Source organism: Melanaphis sacchari, unplaced genomic scaffold, assembly GCF_002803265.2.
Source record: "Melanaphis sacchari strain LSU unplaced genomic scaffold, SCAv2.0 Contig84_pilon_pilon, whole genome shotgun sequence".
In the NCBI taxonomy this organism is placed as follows: Eukaryota; Metazoa; Arthropoda; class Insecta; order Hemiptera; family Aphididae; genus Melanaphis; species Melanaphis sacchari.
The window spans coordinates 1,035,456-1,059,288 of NW_020271599.1; the positions used below are offsets into that span (position 1 = coordinate 1,035,456).

At 23.7% G+C, this 23,833-nt stretch overlaps 2 protein-coding genes across 4 annotated transcripts in view; one reads left to right on the plus strand and one right to left on the minus strand.

The window, feature by feature from the left end:
• The window catches only part of LOC112602154, a 59,480-nt gene that overhangs the window by 6,379 nt on the left and 29,268 nt on the right, over window positions 1-23,833 (plus strand). For both annotated transcript variants that reach the window (XM_025350103.1, XM_025350104.1), the window contains exon 2: window positions 3,338-3,584. In XM_025350103.1, coding sequence (XP_025205888.1) covers window positions 3,338-3,584 — 247 coding nt within the window. The remainder of the gene's footprint in view (window positions 1-3,337; window positions 3,585-23,833) is intronic.
• On the minus strand, window positions 12,087-22,597 carry LOC112602155. 2 transcript variants are annotated; one of them, XM_025350105.1, is made up of 5 exons: window positions 22,441-22,597; window positions 16,216-16,465; window positions 14,806-15,202; window positions 13,001-13,189; window positions 12,087-12,275 (listed from the first exon to the last, which is right to left on the minus strand). In XM_025350105.1, exons 1-5 carry the CDS (start codon window positions 22,445-22,447, stop codon window positions 12,162-12,164), a joined length of 957 nt encoding a protein of 318 aa, XP_025205890.1. In that variant the 5' UTR covers window positions 22,448-22,597; the 3' UTR covers window positions 12,087-12,161. The 2 variants fall into 2 exon arrangements, with proteins under 2 accessions (XP_025205890.1, XP_025205891.1); XM_025350106.1 differs by having other exon boundaries at window positions 12,187-12,275; window positions 12,985-13,189.

The following is a 23,833-nucleotide window of genomic DNA, read 5'->3' on the forward strand; positions in this document are numbered from 1 at the left end:
CTAGAATTCGCCCTCCCCCCGTGTACATAATAATAATAGTATTATATAAAGAGATTTTAAAACATTAATCTCTGTGATTTTTTATGCCTAAATTTAATTTAAGAACTCATCGATCATGCAACTATTTTATCGAGGTTGTCACAAACTTATACACATATATATTGTACAGTAAAACAACAATTTGATGTTTTCATGAAAATATAATTTCATGAAGTGAAAACTGTTTTTTACACTTAGTAAAATATGAAAATATTTCATGAAATGGTCAGTCTAATTTATCGTCATAATTTTTTTTTTCAAAATGAGGCTCTTCACTTAATATAATAAAATAAAATATTTATACAATAATAAATAGTTTCCATGTGGACCATCAGACCCTGTTCGCGTGACTGCTGTCATTGTTAAAGATGAAAATGAAATGAGAGTAGAAACTTCAAACTACACACAGTATTATTAACGGTTGATTCAATTTTAATTTAGCTGAACTGAATGAAAAAAATAATTAACTTTGCGTAAAATTGCGATTCATATCAGCTTATAAATTATTTTTATTAAAGTGCTTATCAAATCAAATTATGTGTTATTTTTAAAGAGAATTTTAAATGTAACAGTCGTTATCATGACCACAGGCGCTAGGTTTTAAAAATGTCATGGGGGCTCATTGTTTTATAAATACTTGTACATTAAATACTTTTAATAGTATTAGTATCGTAAAAAATCACAATATAAAAATTTAAAAAATGACAATTTATTTTTGAAAGTTACATGTTTTATAAATAAGATGTATTTTTCTGCACTTTGAAATTGTTTATGAATTGGTTTGCAACCGTTTCTAAATTTATTTCTTCATCACGGTGAACACGAAGAATAGAAATATCAATCAATCGTGTATTGATATCAAACCATTATCATAACATACATATAACGATATATCATTAATCAGACGTTTATCAATTATTAATACCGAAAAAACGTTTATCTTTCTCAATTAATTTACTATCGATAAAATTAGTATTTGGTGGATGTTTTTTAATATGAGAACCACGGGAGCTTTATCAAGTTCACGGGAAACTACAAACTTCGAGTCCCCTATGCATGGCGCTCCTGGTCATAACTCATTTTTTGTTCAAATAAATAATATAGTATTGTCATAAATAAATAGTTAGTAAATACTTTAAATTAATAATAATTAAACAATGGCTCATTATTAATTTATAGATAATAAAACTTGATGTATGCGATAAATGTTTTACTTTAATATACAAAGTGAATAACCCATAGGTAGTAAAAAAAAAAAAACTAAGTAATGTTAAATTAAAGAGTCATTTCATAAAAATGTGACCATTTTATTAAATCTTTTTATTTTTACAAAGTGTAATAAAGTCGTTTTCACTTTATGAAAAGATCGATTTCACAAAACGGTTACGATTTTATGATATATATATGATAAGCAGTGCTGTATCTAGAGGTTGGCGATGTGAGCGCTTGCCAAGGGTGCAGTAAAGTAAGCGGCGCACCTGAGTTAAATAAAAATTGGTGTTTTTTTTTTTTTGTAACTTTTTTTTCTTATAAATTATTTAAAGCTTTTTTAAAATCAAGCGTAAATATGTTATCCACAAAGATTACATACTGGATTGCATCTTGATGATGTTTATTTACTAGTGTTTACTACTTATACATTTATATTAAATATTTTATTTTTCCATGTATGAAACGTATAGTCATATCACTCATATCTACACGAACGACGAATGGCTATAATAATGATTACCACAAACGATCGATTTTCCCGACTAAGATTTAACTAATATGATGGCATATACCCAACTTTAACTATAATAGGTATCTATACAGAACAGAGATTTAAGTTTATTTTTATATTAGTACACTATACTTACGGGCTACGTTTCTCGGTAGTCGTCAGTCAGCTCTAAGAATTTTCTTACTCTTCTAGTGACCATGGATGGAGTTTTAGTAAGTTAAAAATTATAAAAAACTATCTACGCTTAACGTTAGGATAGGAACGTTTTACAGATTTGGGAATATTGTCAATTGAATTTGAAACGAACAATTCAATCAACCATGACGATATTATAAACAATTTCGCAGCAAAAAAGGCTAGAAAGATAAAATTGTAATATTAGTTACAATGATTTATTGTAAATTGTAATACCTATCCTATTCTATATTATAAAACATTAAATTTATTTGGTTTTTTTTTCGTAAATTAAGACTTAAATAATTATTAATAATTTAGTTTAACTCATTAACTATATAAAGACTCGGTTATTTAAAAAATATGGTAGTATTTTGATTAACACGTAGGAATGTAATATTATTATATTTGTATAAAAATTATAGATACCTATGAAATAAAATAATAATAAACTCTAAAATAAAATTCACCAAGGGCGCCACGGAGGGTAGTTACGGCACTGAATTGATAAGTAGTTGAAAAATGTTTCGATTTTGAACTTTGACATTGATTTTTGATAGCTAATTGGATCTATATAGTTTGTATTTTAAAGATATTATAATTAAAAATTCCTAGTATTTTTTTTAAATAAACACGAAAAATTAATTTATGAATATTTATGCAAAACCAGTTTTTGCAAAATCGATTTTGTTTTTATTTTTATGCAAATTTAAAACAAATAACTACAAATACTTGAAAGTTTTACCAAATTTTTATGTCAGCGTTTCCTACGCTTATATAATTTTCAATGGCTATATTATTAAAATCACTTGTAAAAGGTGACTTGTTTTTGTAATGTATTTGTTATGTACTTACAGATATTATAATGTAGTAGAGTGCTATAGTTTCATTATGCACTACAAGAATTTCTATAGGATAATTACATATGATCACATATAATTGTGTAAATAAATGTATAATTAAAACATAAAAATCACGTGATTTAATAACCTCTATGCATTTTTTATGAAAATAAATTATTACTAATGAAATTTTGATAGAGTATGTTAAACAAAATATATACCTAATATGTACCTAATAAATTCTCTTATTTGATACTGAATAAAAACCACTATCATTATTAATTACTTACAATCTCTAATAAATTAGATATTAGATATTAAACGAGATACTAGCGTTTAGTTTACATATGGTACTTTTCTTACTGAAATCACAGTACATTGTTGTTATTAATCACAATATATGTCAGAAGATGCAGTTATGTGTGTATATAGTAGATAGTATATAAATAGGACATAAATTCAAATTTTTGAAGTTCAAACTCTAGAAAATAACATCAAACTGTTTATATTAGTAGGTAATATAATTAAATGTTTTCATATTATTTAACATTGTTCAAAGGTGAAAAATAGTATTCGTGTAATGAGGATGAATGTAACTACGGATCTTTGGAAATACACCAAAAATTCATTGGTGCTTCAACAAGATAATTTTACAACAAACGTAACAGCCCGGTTGCAGAAATTTGAAGACGATTTGATTTACGCAATGAAGCGTAAAGGTTGGGATGGCGAAGAAGACACTAAAATACAACAATGGACTTTCACTGGGGCTTTATTTTACTCAATAATTGTTATTACAACTATAGGTGAGTACTCATGGTTATAATTATTTAAATATATATTTTTAGTATTAATATAATTATACGTACAAGGTACCTATATAAATATATAATATATAATACAAGTATAATATTCTTTTATGATGTATATTTATATAGGAAATTATCTCTATAAATAAAATAACATTTTATAAATAACATAAATTTCTAAATTTTAATCATTTAATTGATATTTTTAGTTATCCTTAGATGTGTTTGCTTACAGTTAAAAAATTATTTTTAATTTTAATGTTAATGTATAGTTTTTTAGACATATTTTAAAATATCCTTTATATACAAGCAGGTTAATGATTTAATGATCGAAAAGAGTTCATCTGTTTCATTAAAAAAAAATATATGTAAGAACAATTATTTATATCCTATAAATCTTAATATATTAGACAATTTTAAAAATTCCGGTCATTAAAATGTATAATGATTATATAAATAATTATTTGAAAAAGTTGATTGAATTTATTCTTGAATATTTCAATACGTTGATTGCTAATTAAATGTTTGTTCAATATATAAAATATTTACATTTGTCAAATAGATAACATTGTTTTTTATATGTAGAATTAGTATTAAACAGAAACCAAACTAATTTTATATAAATTTAAGGAATTATGATGAATCTATACTGTTAACATAAATTATATATAAAAAAAAGTCCTGCATAGTTGTATATTTAGTTTGGAATTAGTTTCAATTTTGAGTTTTTACATACATATTTCTTTATTCTATTGTATTCTTTTCATATTTGATATCTAATATAACATACGATCAAACTATTATAGTACATATGTCAAATAAGTATCTTTTAAAAAATCAGTACTTTAATATAATGGTTATATAAAGTTAAAAGTAATATATACTTAACTTAATTAAATGTGGAATTAGTTAAATAGGTACTCTCCAAGTTCACACCTTTATTAGATTAATTTTTTATTTAAGGAATTAATATAATTTATGTACCAAATGCATGATAAGGTAGGTAAATAAAAAGTCAGGGAAGATATTATGTAAGCTCAAGATTTCTTTTTTATCAAGTTATTAAAAATATTTTGATGAACAAAGTTCACATTTTGTACTATAGATCATGATTAATAAAAGTATGTCAACATATTAAATCAAACTTTGAATTAACTTCTTTTATGTTACTTATGAGTTATGACAACTTTTAAAATTGTGGGAGTAAAATAAAAATAACATAACCATCAGCTATTGATCTTATGAACTCTTAAAATGGATTATAATTAAAGTCATAAATGCAATAACTTTTTAAAAACTAGATTCTAATTTAATTTATTTTATTTGTATGCATTTTAATTAGATTGTTATAAATATTTGTAATGTTTAAATGCATTATAAAACATTTTTTTTTTTTTTGTATCTTTAATCATTTTATTTTTTTAATTAATTTAATATAAATATTTAAAAAACGAAAAATGGTCATATTTATTATAACACTCAATCTGTCTTAAGTGGAGAGAATTAATAACACTTATTAGTCACAAAAAGAAAAAGAACAGAAAAAATTACCTACTGTTTCAACGAAGCATATTTAATTTCATTTTATATTTAAACCTGAATAAATATCCAAAATAGATTTTTTTATAAATCAGACAGATTGAATTTCTTTTAGTAGCTATTTTATAATTCTACATTAAATTATCTTTCCTTGTAGACAAATTGAGATTTATGAGTTTTTATTTTTTTATTATTAAAATTAATTAGAATATTTTTTTTAAATTTAAAATAAGCTTTGTCAACAGTGGCCATAGTGATAAATATACATACTTTAATTGGTTAATTATAAATATCATGAAAATTAATTAACGGTTATCAAATATCATAATATCTAAGAGGTTAAGGTATATTAAATTTGGTCGAGTAGATTGACTGCAATAATGGATTTTATATTGTGAGAGGTTGAGAGAGATAGAATCACGATTTTGATAGAGCAATTTGGTCCAAGATTCGGAATGTCAAGAATTTTGTTTTGTTTGGTTATATGTGCAGCATTCGTTGATAATAATATGTTAAATATTAATTTGAAATACGCAATAGGTGCATATATTTTTTTTATTTTTATCATTATATTTTTGATTAAACTTGATAGTATAAATTAATTTATTAAAACTTTATTAGTCATTTTTAATCTAGAAATATAGGTAAAAGATTTTCTCTTCTCTTGATCTATTTGGTATATTATATTATGCATTGAATTTTAGGCAATAGAAATTTTAAAGTCTTTATTAATGTTTTTAATCAAATTATTTTATTTAATGTAAAACAACTTTTTTCAACACCTAATTATTTTTACTACATACAGATTTAATTTGAATTTGATTGGTTTTTTATACATTTATCTATGAATAAATTTTGTGTTTGTAGAATATTATGATCTATGATGTTTGAAAAAAAAACAACCGAGAGTATGTATACTATAGTGTATTACAAGTATACATGCCCACACATATTAGAATCATTGTATACTTACTTTATATTATGTATAGAGTACTAATTATATTTTATTCTATATTCATGCTTTATGCAATTATGAAGTAGGTCTATATTTGTTATGGGTACACATAAATATATTAGTTTAATAATATACCTTATAGACGTAATATATTTTATATTTAGTTTCATAAAATAAATTCAATTTAAAACTTTGACTAATTGTAACTTATAAATAAGAGTAAATATTTTTAAAATTACTTCAAGTATCTGTAAAATGCATAATAAAAAAAAATTATTGGAATTTTGTATTAATCAATTTTGACAAAAAACAAATACTAAATTTGTAAATTATTCAAATTATATTTTGGATGTCTCATTAAAGTAATTTAAAACTTCTTAAGTTTTATTTAAAAATATATTTACTCAAATATAGAGTTATTATTTCAGTTATTGCCTACGTGCATTTAGTTTAATCAATTAATTGAAGTAACTGCGCACAAGGTTTACAATAATAATATTTTAAAGCTATATCTCTTCAGGTCAATATTGTTATTTATTAATTCGTTTACTTACTATAAAATACATTGTAAGCATTAGGACATACTAAAATCTAATAAAATCATTTACTTGAATTGCTTTCTAGGTATATAAGATAGTTTAGTAGTTGAACATTTTTTATTCGAATATTGTTTCTTGGTACGTATACTATATTTGTATAACACGATTTTTTAAAACTAACTTATTGATTCTGGTTCAAATATTTTTACAAACTTCAAACATATTTGTAATAACTCCATATATAGTAAATTTATTTTAGATCTCTAAATACCAATACAAAAAAGTGACGCTTGATAAATTGAATAAAAAATGTACAAAAAAAAATATATAATTAAATTTTTATAAATGTACAGATAATTTTACATTATTTGTATTATAATATTTTGATTAAATTAACTTAATAATTAGAAACATATTAATTATTAATTAAATAATTTTATGGTATATAGATCATTTTTTAATATAGTAATAATCAGGGAAGCAATTTATGTTTTTAATGTTCATTTTTATATACATACCAGGCACAATTTATGATGAAACAGGAAACGTGTTTCGGGTTGTTGAAAATATTTAGTGAAGTAAGGTAAATACAAAAGAAACATAGTACAATAACATTTAATAATTATTATAACATCAAACGTATTTAATGGTTTAAAAAATAATATAAAAATAATCTATAAAATAAATAAATCGGGTATCAATCATTTAAATATTAGCCAAGTTTTTAAATTTTAAATTTTAAAATTGGCTTACTTGAAACTTTTTTGATTCATAAAAACGAATATTTATATAGTTATTATAATTGGATATAATTTTAGATATGTATTTTGTATCAATTGGTCAAAATAACCTAAATAACTGTGATTCGAATCTATGCAGTTTACATTTGATAAAGTTCAAAAAGAGGTATAAATCTAATCGCGAACACAATATTACACAATTACTTCAAAACTATATTATTTAAATATAATAATAATAAATTATTATTAAATTGCATAATCGTTAATCATATTATTACTAAAATAAAAATACAAGCCAATACAATATTATTTCTCATAATGTGAATTTATAAAAGGACTACATTTTATAATAAAAATATTGTCTAATTTATAATTTTAAAGGATTGTTTCACAATATATCTTTCAATTTGATTTGAAAAATAAATGTAAGCAATTTAATTATAATAAAAATGTTTATTACGTTATCATTTATGTAAATTTAAAATAATTAATGTAATAAGAATTTGTAATATTCACTCGGAAAAATGATATTAAATGTATCATATGCTTTCCTAAATCAACTTTAATGGTTATTTTACTGATATAAAAAACAGTTGCTTAATCTGAGAGTAACATGTAACTTTAAATTCGTGAAATATATAAAAATTAACCGTGTAGCTCTTTGTGGTGAAATCAATACTAAAAAAAGAAAATGTCAAGTGCGACTTAAATTTAAGAAGAAATTCAAGTGCATTTAAATATATTTTTATTAGTACTTACAGTAGGTATTTAGCTATTATAAAAGTATTTTAATTGTTGTTTAAATGTACGAGCTTATTCTTTTATTCTATTCATAAATGCAAATTGTTTTCATAATATATATTTATACTAATTCATAGTGCATTTATAAATTATTATTAATTAACACGCTTATTTAAATATTACAATAAACCATGCAGTTAATACCTACACAAAGGTCAAAACTGTATAAATGAGTTTTTAAAACAACTAAATTACTCATATAAATGAAATAACTAAAAATTTAATATTTCCATAAGCAAAAAGTTAACATTACAGACAAGTATAGTAGACACAATAGGAACAATATGATTTATTATTTCCATGATACTATCATTTTTATCATTTTGTGTAGCCTTTAAAATATTATTTTAATACTTAAATGATTATGCATTAATTCCATTTATAATTATAAACTAAAATATTTAATTATGTGTAACTTCTGAAAATTGGATCAATCACTCGTGTACTTTTAACAGTATATATTATAAGATATAAGATGTTTGAAAATTATGTTCTGATAATTAAATTTTCAAATTATGTTACATTGTTTATTGAAAAATTAATTTTGGTCTGAGATTGTATGCTGTTATGATGTAGAAACAAGCAGTATCGGGTTAACGAATATGCTGCCTGGGGACAGATTTTAAAATTCCACCCTTTACAACTCTTGTACTCATCATAAAAACTTAAATTATATTAAAAACAACACTGTTAAAATTGTTATAATATATGCTGAAAGAAAAAAAAATGTAAGACATTGGATGGAGTAAAAGCTATTACATATGTAAAATAATGTGATCCACCCTGACCTTTTATATAAAATATACAATAAAGAAAAATGTATGAAATAAAATCGAAGTCTTAAATATGATAAATTAGGATTTTTAGAACTAGTTTTTAAGGTTTTAAAAACTTAATATAAATAAGATGACGTATGAGTTTTGACTTAACATTTTTTATTTTTATGTAATATCTACAATATATATAATTATTTTATATTCTTTACTAGAACTAATTTATAATGTTGTTATTTTGTTTTAATTATAAATATATTTTTATTTTAGACTAGTTTTAACTTTTTGTAGGAACTTTGAATTATAGGATTCTTAGAAATAATTAGTTTGTTTTTATTATTTTTTTCTTTGGCTCTTTTACGAAATCGGCACTATTTAACTTTATGTGCTTTCCACTCATATTGATTAAAAAACAAACGCTATCAGAAAACATTAAGTAAATATTAAATATTAAAAGTTTTAGTCGACCGGACTTTACAGAATTACGATTACGAAACGATATTGTAATGAAAGCAATTGCTTGGTAATGTACGAATAAATAATTTTTAATGAAATATAATATTAAAAAACATATATTTTATTATCATTTAATAATCTGATGATAATAATAAAACCATACAGCGAATACAATACACAATTATGTGTTAGTTAATAAACTTTTTGTATACAATTTACAGTCGAAAATAATACACACGAAAATAGAAGTGTGTCGGTCTATAGTGTTTTTATATGGTCTTTCCAATTATACGTTGAACACTAACTGACATAATTACTCTGCTGTAATGCTGTATACAGTAAAATATTATTATTTATTATACAAACTTTTTAATAATTAATAATTCTTCCTAAAAATTAAAATATATAAGAAAAATTAAAACTTTTGTTTTCATTGTCAAAAAACTTTGCCACTCGAAAAAACTACTCTTTTTGTCCTTTCCCCGGCACTGGAAACAGTTAAATTTAATTTTGTATATAGTGTTAATTCGACAAAAGTAGAGCAAAATCACTATGGTCACATACTTATCAAAATGCAAACACACCACACATATAAAAAGTACTAAGTGCGTATATAATACGTAAACTTATACATAAATACTTGGCTGTAGAGTTTTCACTCTCCTAAAAAAATTACCTCTGTGATTGAAAAAGTCTAATAAATTTTTTAATCGAAATTTTTTTACATTTTTCTTCAAACATAATAAATAGTTTATAACTACGACTTGAGAATTTTCAAAATACACTATAAATCCTCTATTATTTATTTATATTTTTTATTCTTATTTGTTACCAATTATTATAATTTAAAAAATGTTCTTTTATGAGAGAATAGGTTCATAATAGAATTTGAATATGTTTTATTTTATTTTGATAAATTTAGCAAAGTAAGTTAAAATTTTTGATTTATTGATTAAAGAAGATACGTTATGTATTTATTAAAAATTTTCTTCAATTTTCTGACTTTACATTTTTATAATTTTTATTTATTTTTTACATTAACAATTTGATTTTGTATTATTTCATAATACAAATTTTTTTTTTTAACTTAAGCAAGGTGACTAGGGCCATTAACTGTTATAGGGGTTATAAACTGTGGAAGGGGTAAAGTTGGTACGTAGGTTGATTTTTACGATTGTTACGGTTGATAGCAAACACGTGTATGTGTGGCAAGGTTTTTAACCACTATGATCCCGGGTGGTCACCCATCCGGGAGTTAGTAGCTATAATATGGCCGTTACTTCCTGTCGCATTCCGTGACTGGTAGCAGCCAACGCGCCACGCCAAGCCACATAATACAATTTTATTTTTAGAAAAGTAAACAATTATTATCACTCACTATCGAATCATTATAATTATTTTAAAATTATTTGCATCAATTTTTTCCTAGCTACTAAATTTTAATACACAAGATTGATTATTTTTAATTTTTTTTTTTTATAGACACTCAGCTAAACACATTAAATTATTATTTTTTTTTCATATTTTTATATCATAAAATTATATTATGGTTATATTTACAGTACATATTTTAATATTTGTATAGGTTCTTATAGACAATGTAGCTTTTGAACTCATTATCTTACAAAAATATTAATTTTTATATTCAACTTTCAAAATCAATTTTTTTATTCAATTTATTCTAATTACAGTGTCTATCTTACATTTTTTATCGATTTATAGTACGTAATAAACAAAGACATTTAAGTAAAAAATATATAAACCATCTAAAGTGTATTCAAATTATTTTGCATAACATTAAGCAATATTGTAAAATAAAAACTATGCTTTTTTCAATCAATTTTAAAACATGCTAATACAAAATTATATATTATGAATTTCTCGAGCTCATCGGTTATTAAGTATTTATAATATCTTAATTATTAAAAACAGATGATTATAAATTATATTTATTTTTATCTTATATATACTGTAGATTTACATTGTACAAAATTGGTTTTGTATAATTTAAAATTCGGTTAAAATTTATTGAAAACAAATTTTTTACTTAATAGCATTTGTGGCAATAAATGTATTCTATGCGTGTATTACTAATATATTATGGTTGTATTTGCAATATTATGTACTTGTTTATTGAATGTTATCATAATTGTGTATATGTACTATAATAACGTAATTGATGAAAAATTAATATTTAATAATTTAAGTTACTTGTAAGCTATTGCATGATGATAATTTATTTTCACAACAAAATAAAATATAAATAAATAATTAATAATACAAAATTTAAATGTCTAGAATACAGTTGACAATATCTTGTTAATATAAGATATATAATCATAGCCCAAAGGTACTTATATTAGAAAAAGAAATATATAATGAATAAATTGTGGTAAGTTATTTTGTATAAGCTAGATCTATAAATAAATACATAGTTGCATAATAATTTATATTTTGTTTTAGATTTAAAAAATAATTCAAAATTATTAGAATTTTCTATAAATTAAAAAAGTATCTATATAATTGAGATATAGCTACATACGATTATAATATATTTAATAAAATATAATATTAGACGTAAAATAGTTTTAATATTATTCTATATCCGTATGCATACTTTTTTACTACCTACCTACTATAAATAACTGATATCTTACAGTATTTGTTTTACAATAAAGAATACATCAAATATAAATTAGCATTTATACAATTCAATTAAAAAAAAATTATATAATAATAATTATATTTGTTTATAATATTATTCACTATACCTACAATTGTCTTGGAATTATAAAAGGATTGTTTCCATACTCATTCGGTCTTCTGTTGAATAATGGTTCATTTGGATAACTATTTCCAACTAATTCTTTCCGATCAATATATTCCTAAAAATTGTATTTATAATTAAAACTAAATTTAAGTTGTAATAAATTAAAATATTAACTTAGAAACATTTTTTTACAATATATTCTAATTAAAATATTAAATTTCTTAAAAAATAGGGTTATATTTTCATATTTATATTGTTTAGTGTCTAAAGTTAGATTATATCGTTTAATAAATTAAATTGCATAGATGTTATAAAAAAATATTTTTTTTGAACTTAAGTAGGGGCTAGTTAAAGTTTAAGTATATTTTTAAATACTAACACAGGTTATTATTTTATGAAGTCTCGAATATAACATTCAACATGTTTACCTTACTATTTAAATATTGAAATATAGTAAATCATATTTTATTTTAAAATTATATATTTGGAGTTTTATGTGTTTTAATTTAAAATGATATTAGAATACTGATTGAATAAATAGTAGTCTTACTATATCTGGAAATCAAACCATCGATTCAACAACTTAAAATATTAGATTTTTCCTCAAGTTTGTTTTTAGCACTACTAATGATTTAAAAATATATAGAAAACAAATCATTCTATAGTTTTGTAATATTGCTCATATACATTTTTTTTATAAATTTTATAATTATTATTATTAATGGCTATAAGCAAATTGATGTTAATTCATTTTTTTTTTTTAAATTATTTATATTATGCAATAGCCTTAAACTAATATTAATGTGTGTATATCATGCACTTACAGTTTGTAGGTCTTACATTTTTGTTGGAAACTTGTCCATATATACCAGGTTTCAAACCAGGTCTATGACTTCCACCTGGGCCAACTAACACGGAAGGTATGGGCTCGCTACGATCTCCTCCATATTTGTCCACTTCTTGGCTTCCTGAATTTGTGCCATCAAAATCGTTATAACAACAGTATTGTTTTCCTTCATCGCAACTTCCCTAAAATACATATATTAATTAATATTTTGATGAAATATTTCCAGATAACTAATAATCTTGATTATTTATTTTCTCGTATTTTAATTATAACTAAATATTTTTATTTTTTTTTAATGAAAAATTGTATTAAAATTGTTTTGTAAGTTATTAGTCCGTTAGAAAAAGACATACAAAGATTTGTTCGTATTTATTTAAAAATGACAAAAGGAGTTTGCTCTATCCGATTAATATAGTATGATGAGCTGCATGCGTAGCCACCGCTGCAAGATGTCTGCCACAAAAACGCATGCTAGATAATGAAATCGTTCGAATCTTATAGGACAGAGAAAAATCTTAGATAATCACGACTTTATTATGGTGTTTAGAGTCTTCATTCCACATATTATATATTATACTATATAAATCTTACTAACATGCGGTTTATTGTAAAAACAAATTTTTAACAAGATAATATTTTATTGAGATAAGATGCCTTATTTTGTTTGACGATCCTTTAATTGGACTGGTGAATATAAAATGTTAAATGGTGGTAAAACCAGAAAATATAATAAAACGATTACTTTCAAAGAGATGAATGATAAATATTAAACAGTGAATGTATTTATTAAAGTCTTTTTTTTTTTTTAAATTTTTAAGAGTATTATTTCAATTAAACTTTAATTTTAATCACGCAATGAGGTAAATGTATTAGGGATAAGTGATAAAAGAGAACGGAGTTTGCTATGAGATTACTGTTGGGTTATATACTGTTCATTAAAAACCGAGTAGGTATTATGTAATTAAAAATAGTAATATTTCGAATTTTAATTATACGGTAATAAATATAAATTACAAAATGCTCGTCGTTTTCTTTTATATATATATATTTAATGTTGGCCCATGTTATTTTATACATTTTCCTGAAATCGGAAAAGTAGAGAGTATAATTAAGCGAAGTTAGTTTACTTGTAATATTGTTTTACTAAAGAAAAAAATGATAAATTTAATATCATAAAAAAGAATATCAAAATATGCTCTGATAAATACTATATGTTAATTATTTTAATATTGCTTATTTGATTACCTATAATTGAACCAATTTTTATTAAAATCACCGGAAAGTAAAAATCAAATTATGTTCCATCAAAATACATTTAGTTTCATATTTAAAATTTTATTCAAAAATTTCATTATCAATGTATACCTAATTGGATTTTCCATTTACTAAATTTAATTTATTGTAGTTATGATTTTTTGAAATAAATAATAGTATGATACTAGTCAAATTATTTGTGATTTTTATACCCATACAGAGAACAGGTTTAATTATTAGTTTTAGTTTTATCAAGAAAAAGAACGGTATGATATTTACTGCATGCTAGACAACTGTCTTAGTATTTTTTTTGGTTTTTAATTTATGGATAGGTACTTCAATACTTTATCGACTATAATTTAATTTAATACTTAAGAATCAATCAAATTAAATTAAATACTTGAGTGCTTTTTACCTAGATAATTCGGTAGTTATAAATAAATTCGAAAAGTGCTTAGTGCCAGTTGGATAAGTATTAATTTTTATTCACACGTACATTTCGACGATAATGTATAATAATATAGTAATAATATAATGTACTTACAAACTTGATCCCAGGAGATTTACAATTGAAAGAGAACGAGCATTTGCACTTTTCGAAATTTGTGGGATCGCCGTTTTTGTGGACTGTCGGTCGTTGCCATGAAGGCACTGGTCCAGTGAGTATGCCGACTGCAGACCCGGCCGGTTCGGTAGCTACGGGCACGGGTTTTCTGGATGGTGCGTGCACGGAATCGATGATTACTGGCGGCCGCTGTGGTCGCAAAGGCGCTTGGAAGTTTGACAAAGGTCTTTGTGGTAGGGTATTTGACGGCAATGGTCTGTCGAAGGGCCTGCTACTAAAGGTCTCAGATATATGGATAGGTTGTTGGATCAAAGGATCCCTATCCGGTACATAATCCTCGTTGACTTCATAGCGCCCATTTCGTATTGAGTCGTCCCTGTATATATATTTAACCATTTGAATTAATGCCGGTTTTACAAGCGAGATGTAAAAAATAATTAGTTTTAAACTTAAACGTAATATCTTGCTGTATTTATTCCAGAATATCACCTCTATCCGTCCATCATATTACATTTAATTATTACTTGTGCAGTTATTTTATTGACATCAGGACTATTGATGTAAAACCCAACATTAATGATATTTTTAATGAATTTTTTAATAATTCACGCCCATAATTTTCACGCGAGAACAATCATGACGCAATCTTGTACAATATTTTAGTAGTTGTATTTAAATTACTCTTTAATCAGAATATTGTTATTATTCATTTATTCGTATTTAAAATATTATTTTAAAAATTAAAAAAATTTAAAGAATTTTTTTATTGATGGCTAAATAGAAATATTGTAAGTCATTTCATGTTATAATTAGTTGATATAGTATAATATCAAATTTGTAAGTAAGTGAGTGAATACATTTTAGTATATTCTAACATTGGTAGACTGATGTTAAATTATTTAATTAACTAGAGATAATGTAATAATTATTTTCAATTTTGGATCGATGTATTAAAAACAAAGTTTTACAATGAATTTTCAGTGAAAATAAAGTAGCAAGTACCCGACTTCGTATTTACATATTTTTTTTGTAAATACTTTATTGTTTTTCAAATACATTCCGAATGAATTTCAAATATTTTTTGCTTTTTAGATTTAATGTATCTGTATTTTAATTTAAAATTTAAATATCAATAAAAATTAAAAGTATCTTTTTACAAGATTTCTACGATATATATTTTATTATTCGATTTTAACTTTTCATCCTTGTTCTAAATGTTATCTTTTAGACAGTATTGTTATCTTTGTAATCTATTTTCATTTTTAATAAAATGTATGAAAAAGTAAATGAAAAAAGATATTTTTCATTCTGAAAGCGATGTTCAAACTTGTTTGTGTGTGTATTTATAATTAAATTTTTTTTTCAAAGGAAAAAAGTCTTATTGCTTACTTGTAATATTTGGTATCCAGCCTTGGGTTGTTGGCGGGTTGGAATAATGGACTGGGCTTTTGGTTTGGTTGATTGCGCAATAACGGTTTAGCTATTCGGATCACCTCGTCGGACGAAGACCCGATTCTCGAGTCAGCCTTTGATTGCTCGTTTGATCTGCCCCATACCCATTTATCGTCGTCGGCTAAAGTGACGCCGGTTGACGCCACAAACACTAATAATACCGCAAAAAGCGGCCTGTTATAAATTTCTAAAACAAAACGTAATTATGCATACAATTCCATGAATAATTGTATCTAATATTTAATAGTTTGTCTTATGTCTATGTTTTATGTTCATAAATAAATAATTTATTGAATTATATTTACATTTTACTCTTTTAAGGATTGTTTGATATTTGAACTCGATTATTTAAAATAACTAATATTGGTATCTACCGTGTTAAATATATTGTTAGTAAATTATTTAGTCGGAAATTCGTTTTCCAGCACATATTTTAGTTCAGAGTTTAAATTGTTTCGTAATAATATTAGGTAAGGAGACTCATAACTCTTTAGTTATTCAAATACTTAAGATATTCGTGTGATTTTTTTGTTCAGTGAATCGTTAGTAAATTGTAAAGCAAAAGTTTGAGTTAATAATGATCAAAGGAACATAATATATATATATTATATAATATTTCAGCTGTTTACATTTATTTGATACAAAAATAAATCAATATAATTTTATTATAATGGAACATTATATGCACAAAGTGATTGATTAAATATGCTCATCACTATTTTTTTTTTTTTAATTATGCGAACATTCAAAATTTGGTTTATAGAATTCTTGAACATAACTTAAGATTATATTTTCTAATTCTACAGATTTTTTCGAACTATTTTAGGAATTTTTTGTGGAGAAACCAAAAATCTGTTTTTTAAATGACAAATTCCCTTTATCTTCTATATATTGTTTAGCGAATAATATTTCAAAATGTTGATGTATATAATTCAAAATTTTAATTAGTAGTTTTTGAGTTATTTAACTTTATATATCAAGGATAATAAAACCACAATAATTGGCCTGAAGTATGTGGGGGTTACGGTGATTTGAAAATATTAGAAATTAACTTTAATCTATCAACATTTACAGTTATTAATCTTTATCCAATATTAGTGTATGCATTCTTTTTTATGTTTATGAGAGTATTTTTAAGGACGTTATATTAGTTTAAAAATTATAATAATTACTCGTAAGTATTATGAATTAGACATAAACACATTTTTAGTAAAATTATTCGTTAATTAATTTATAAAATAAAAGAGAGTTTTTATTTCAAAAATAGAAATTTAATTTAAATCATTTTTAAGAAAAAATTGGAAGTGAGCATGCTTGGTGAATTACCTTGTAAATCAATTGTTTATTTATTTGTTTTTTAATTATACTGTATGAAAATGAATATTTTTTATAATGTACTCGTTAATTTGTTACATTTCTAATGAAATAATGATAAAAAAAAAAAAAAAAATAATAATTAATAGATACTCCTATTGAAAATATATTTGTACCTTAACCCAAAACATTATATATTCTGACGTATTAAAAAAATTTTGATTTTTATTTTATGATGAAATATCATTTTTTTTTCTGATATAGACGTATTAAAAATATTGCATTATATTGTTTCAAACAATATATAACTGACATTAATCATAAAAAAATATTTAATAACGTTTTGTTTTTAATTTTGCTTTTATTATCTTGTTGTTTAATATATAAATTATTTACCTAATTCAACGAGGTGTTACTGTTATTTAATAATTTTTTTTTCAATTATAGCCAAATCAATTATTTACTTCAAATATTTTGATTGTTATTGCTCAAAATTGAAATAAATTTTCTTTCATCAAATATTATTGAATTTATAGTTATATATTTTTCACTTATTACGTGATAAATAACCATTGAAGTGCATAAATTAAACTGAATTGTCTAGTTTAAATATATAACATTTATGTGTATTATATTAACAAACAAAATTGTTTGTAATATCTCATAGAGTCTCGTAAGACTACTAGAGTATATTTAAAATGTATCAATATTTAAGTTATATTAATTAAACATACAATCTAATAATTTAATTATAAATTAATTCATATTAAATATTGTATTTATATCAGTAATTTATATTAATTTAAAAAGTTATTAGATAATATATTCCTTTTAAATTTACTTTTTAATCTTCATTCTTAGCTTTGTTTGTTATTTTCGATTTGAATGATTATTTAATTGGAAAATTATAAAGTACGAGTATATTAACATTTATAGTGTCTTGCGAAACTCGTAATCTTATTGCTTACATTAACAAGAGAAATATTACCTCAATTAGAACTATTGGAATTCTACTCTGTAGATTTTGAAATATGAATAAATATAAAAAGTAATTCCATTTTATTACTTTGAATGAATTGTCATTTATTTGAGCCTATTTTTGAAGGAAAACTACTGATTTACATTTATAACGACCGTAACAACCTACTTTTAGTGTTTTTCTAACATTATGATCGTCTGTTTATTATTATAAAAATTAATTCATCTATGATTTTATTGGTACACAACGATGCTTCATTATTATTTTTTATGGACATCTGTATGTATTCTGCTAATTTCTTGATTTGAAACTAACAATTTACTATCATCAAAAATCAAATTTAATTTAAAATGTATGCGCATTAAATTGTGTTTTTTTCTGCTATTTTAATTAAATATACTTTTTCTGATTGTGTGAAACGAATTAATTTGAATAATTCGTGTATGGAATAAACATTATTATGATAATCTATTCTCGAATGCAATCTGTATTAGATGACTTGGCTTATTAAAGATAATTAAACTGTACTTCGACAAAATAAAATAATATTTTGAATTATATATTTTTTATTCCAATACATTATATTTAGTGTTCGATTAAAGTCCGAGTTCATCCGAATCGTATAGTCTATGGTTAAATATAACGTATTTATCATAGTATTCGGACATTCGCTATCATTTGCTATTGTTTTTGTGATGGCCAATGAGTTTTCCCACGTTTACCTTGACACCGAATCGCCACAATATTATTACATTGCCCATTAGGATTATTAGGATCGTTGATTTCATATTTCCGTTTCACCCATCATATCGCGAACCAGTAATTCTTAATGCTCCCACGCATCCAAAATGTAACGCGTATGTTTTGATACAAACAAGGTCGCGAGACCTTGTCAATTCGATCTATTGTCCTCGCCGGTAAACATACGTAGGTATGCGATATCCACCGTTTAAGACAACCGGCGATCGTTATATTATCATGTTAGTTATCTGTATATTATTATGTTGATAATTTGCAGAGTTTTATTGAATTCAGTAATATATTAAGTTATTTAACTCGGTACATGAATATATATCATACACGTAGTGCCTGACAAAGAAGAGCGCGTTTAAAAATTAAATTTAATATGATACATGCTTTATTTTATGAACGAATGCTACAGTATCAACAGACTGCACAGAATAGGTATTCAAATTTTTAATTTAAACTTAGTTTGTACAGTTTTGATGTAAATAATAATATCAAACAACGATTTAGTAAATAAAATCTTAAGTCTAAGCGTCATTTTAAGTTTTGAACGTAACATATTATGAGCAAAGTATTCATCAGCGTGTATCGGGTGTTTTTAAATTATAATTTGTTTTATAGTTCACTATCTTGTGGTTATATAACACAAAATAAGATTTGTTAAGCTATTAATTTTAATTTATCATTAGTATGATTTATTTTTCTAACCATATTTCTGGATTTACTCTAAATTTACTTTTGTAGTTTGAAAATTGAAACTACCTATCTGTATAATTTTTCTAATATTCTTATTGTTTAACATATGCAAATTATGTAATAATGAATAACAGTAATTATTTTATTGGGAAAGACGATGGAAACAAAGATTTTATAATAGATAATTTAAGAGAAAAGTGATTAAAATATAATTAAAAAGTGTTTGCATTACAATAAAATAAAAACATTGTTCACAGAAACATTTTTTATTTTATTTATTTTTTCTAATGAGAAACAAAAATATACCATAAAAAATTAACCATCAAAGTATAAGGGTTAATCATAATATAGAAACGACCTTTCCGGGTATGATAATAAAGTACATTTTCATCATGATTATTTTTTTTGCTATATTTAACTACATTATTTAGGATAATGGTAGAAAAATGGTAATCAGTGCACTAAAGAACATATTATGTACAAACATAATCCTATGTACAATAAACAGTCATTAAATATATAAATGCCTTGTTCATATATATCTATCTATATCTATATATTTGAATGTGAAAATGGAAATCTTTGTCTTGCATGTTTTTTTGAAACTACTCATCCGATTATCTTGGTTTTTTTTAACGAAAGAGTACATTGTGAAGCAAATTTCAAGCCTATTTTTGATTCTATAAGTTAATAAAAAAATGAAGCTTATAATTTTTAAATAATTGGAGAACACGGGTAAAAAAATATATTTTTATTTATCTATGTTACCAATTATTAGTTTATTATTAGAAATTAGTATCTTAGTGTTTAGTTGATGTTGTATATATAACAGTACGAAACGTTTTCGTTGTTTCTGATTCACCTTATTGGAAATTTATAAGTTATTGTTTTTGGTTAAGAATCACAAGGAAATTAAATTTGGGTCAAAAAAAAAAAAAAAATAAAAAAATAAAAAAAATAAAATGCTGCTATTAAACGGTTAAAAAAAATATATCGTTGAGCGAGAGCTATAGTTGATATGTTGAAAATATCATGAATACACAAAAAAAAAAAAAAAAACAAAAGTTTTATTTAGGTATCCATATGTGTTACGCTAAATGTTAGCATTAAGGGACCAAATTTAACATGGTGCATTTTGTATGAGTGACATGAGCAATGAAGTGCTCGGGGATAACTAGTAGAATATTATGATGTTTCACAAAAAAAAAAAAAAAATAAAATAAAATATTTAAAAAAAGATGTCATTCAATATCTTATTTTATATGGACCATTATATTATGCATTTTATCGGTTGGTTTTCAATAAATATAAGCAGTTTATTTTGCTTATTGTGGTATTTATTATAATGCTTTGTTTAATAAATGTTCATTTTTAATTTAATACCTATAAATTATATATTATAATAACCTGAAATTTAAAGAGTTATTAATATTTTTTAAATGTTTCTAGGAACTTCAAATGATTATTAAATTGATATAGTAGAATTAATATACAAAATGGTATATAATTCAAGGAAAAGTAAACCCTTCGAAATGTCCTATGTAAATAGGCTAGGTAAATAAGTAAATTTTATTAGTTTTTTGATTATGTATTTAAATTTTATTCTTTATTTTTATGAATATTATAAACTGAAATGTTAGGTACTAGAATATTATTCAAAGTCTACGTCATGCGAATTTCAGGTGAATATAATATAAGTTTTATACTAACGTTAATGGAAATTGGGATGGCGTTTACATAAGTGAGCTTTGTAGGCAACACCATTATAAATTCTTAACAGAATTTGAATTTGTTTTCATAAAATATTATATTATATAGTTATTATTTTTTAAATGGTTATTGTTGTTTTTCTGTATAACTACTGACTATTTAATTATCGAACGAAACATAGATCGCAGGCGTATAGGTATGAAAGGAAGTTAAGCTTATTTATGAGTTGAGAGAGAGAGAGAGAATTAAAGACAGTATAATATTTTTTCGATTCATTGATAATTTTTTAAATAATAGTTGTATGGTATTTCTATAGTTACCACTTCTGTATTTATTACTAGATTTAAAAGAAATACTAAGTTTTAATCCCAAATACTCGTTACAATTTACTCGTATTTTCGAAAGAAATTGTTCATAGTAAATTACGTATATATCCACTGTAATATTATTACAGCTATTGAAATAATTTTTCTACTTGTTACTGGCATTAAAACTTAATTTTAATCAACCACACGGATAACCTATAATGATGTAGTCAGAACGTGTCTTAAATTGATAGTTTTTCGCCGGAAACTTTATAAAACTTTTCATATATATAGAACCGACGAAATGAAACGAATGCGTGCGAGTCGAATTGTAAAAGTCATGCATATAATATAATGTTATATTATTGAAAAATAGATAAAATTTTTACTCATGACATTTTTGTTACTTACTCGTCATTTGACAGTTTTTGTCTTCGGCGTGGCAGTCCGTTTAATGAGCGATATCGGTATACACGGTTTGACTTACATAAGATTAGTGAGCTCAGTTGGATATGGATATTTTAGACGTCGCCGTCATCGTGGAAAAGAGAGCGTTAAAATGTTCTCTTGTCAAATAGAAGGGGACGAATATATAACCGGCAAAAAGTCACGTGGGAATATTGCTATTGTTATTGTTCTTCGGTGGTGGAAACTTGAACGCGTTTGAAAAATTATTATCACGTTTGTCAGTGCAACCCACTATTATGATATTGGTAGCAGATGCCCTCTTACCTTCAAAATTCACGCCCAAAGGACGACTATAATAAAAATACACTCATTGACATTGAAACATTTTAACTACGGTCAAAAATGTGTTTCACTGTAGTGAGTACTGATGGTACTTCACAAAAATGCATAATATAATATATAGCGCATAGGATTAAACGAGATTCAATTATTTTTTTCAAAAATTGCCGGTGCACTAATGTAGCCGTAAATTTAAAATCTGAACTCAACGCTCATAACTTTTAAGTACTAATAATAATATTATTATTATTATTTGCAATTCAATTTTTTCTTAAACATTTTTCCAACTAACAATAGAACTTAATTTCTTTCTATTTTGTATTGGAATATTGATTATTATGTATATATATGTATATATTTATATAATACCTTTGAAAATAATAATACTTATTAGTTGATAGAAATAAAAATGATAAAAGATTTTTTTATTTTAAAAAATAGGTAAAAAAATTAACCAAGGCACTTACATTTCGATCTAGTGTTTCCAAAATTGTATTCATTGTTCATATTGTAATACACATAATTTAGTTCCTACTGCCTATATATAAATCTATACAGTATTCTGTCATATATAAAAATAGAAAAATTAAAATAAATCTATTAAGTATAAATAACATAAGCGTTATTCAATTAAACTTTTAGGTTTGTAATGTTACGTAGTTTTAAATTTTAATTGCGTACCTTACTTAAGTAACGTGCCAAAAAGATCATATACATCCACGTATATTATATTTTATTAAATAAGTAAAATGGTCTTTAAAAATTAATACAGCCTAGACATAATAATAATATAATAATGATACGATATTATTTCAACGTTTTTGTAAGTGTTAAAGTGTTATATAATAATGTATATGTCACGCATGTACACATCGTAGACGAATGAACTGGAACGTTTTCGGGATAAAATTAATGTAAAACGCATTATTCTAATGTTTACACGTAACCTACAGTCATATTAAAATGTTTTTATCCTTAGTTATATACAATGCAGTGTTCATGATACGCGTACACGATGCGTTGTGACATGCGCGACGTTCAGACATGACGACCGAAA

Coding starts and splice junctions, on each gene's coding strand:
- LOC112602155 (XM_025350105.1), bottom strand. Junction 13,190..14,805: donor AATCTCCTGGGATCAAGTTT/GTAAGTACATTA, acceptor TATGTATTTTAG/GGAAGTTGCGATGAAGGAAA. Junction 12,276..13,000: donor GACAAGTTTCCAACAAAAAT/GTAAGACCTACA, acceptor TACAATTTTTAG/GAATATATTGATCGGAAAGA.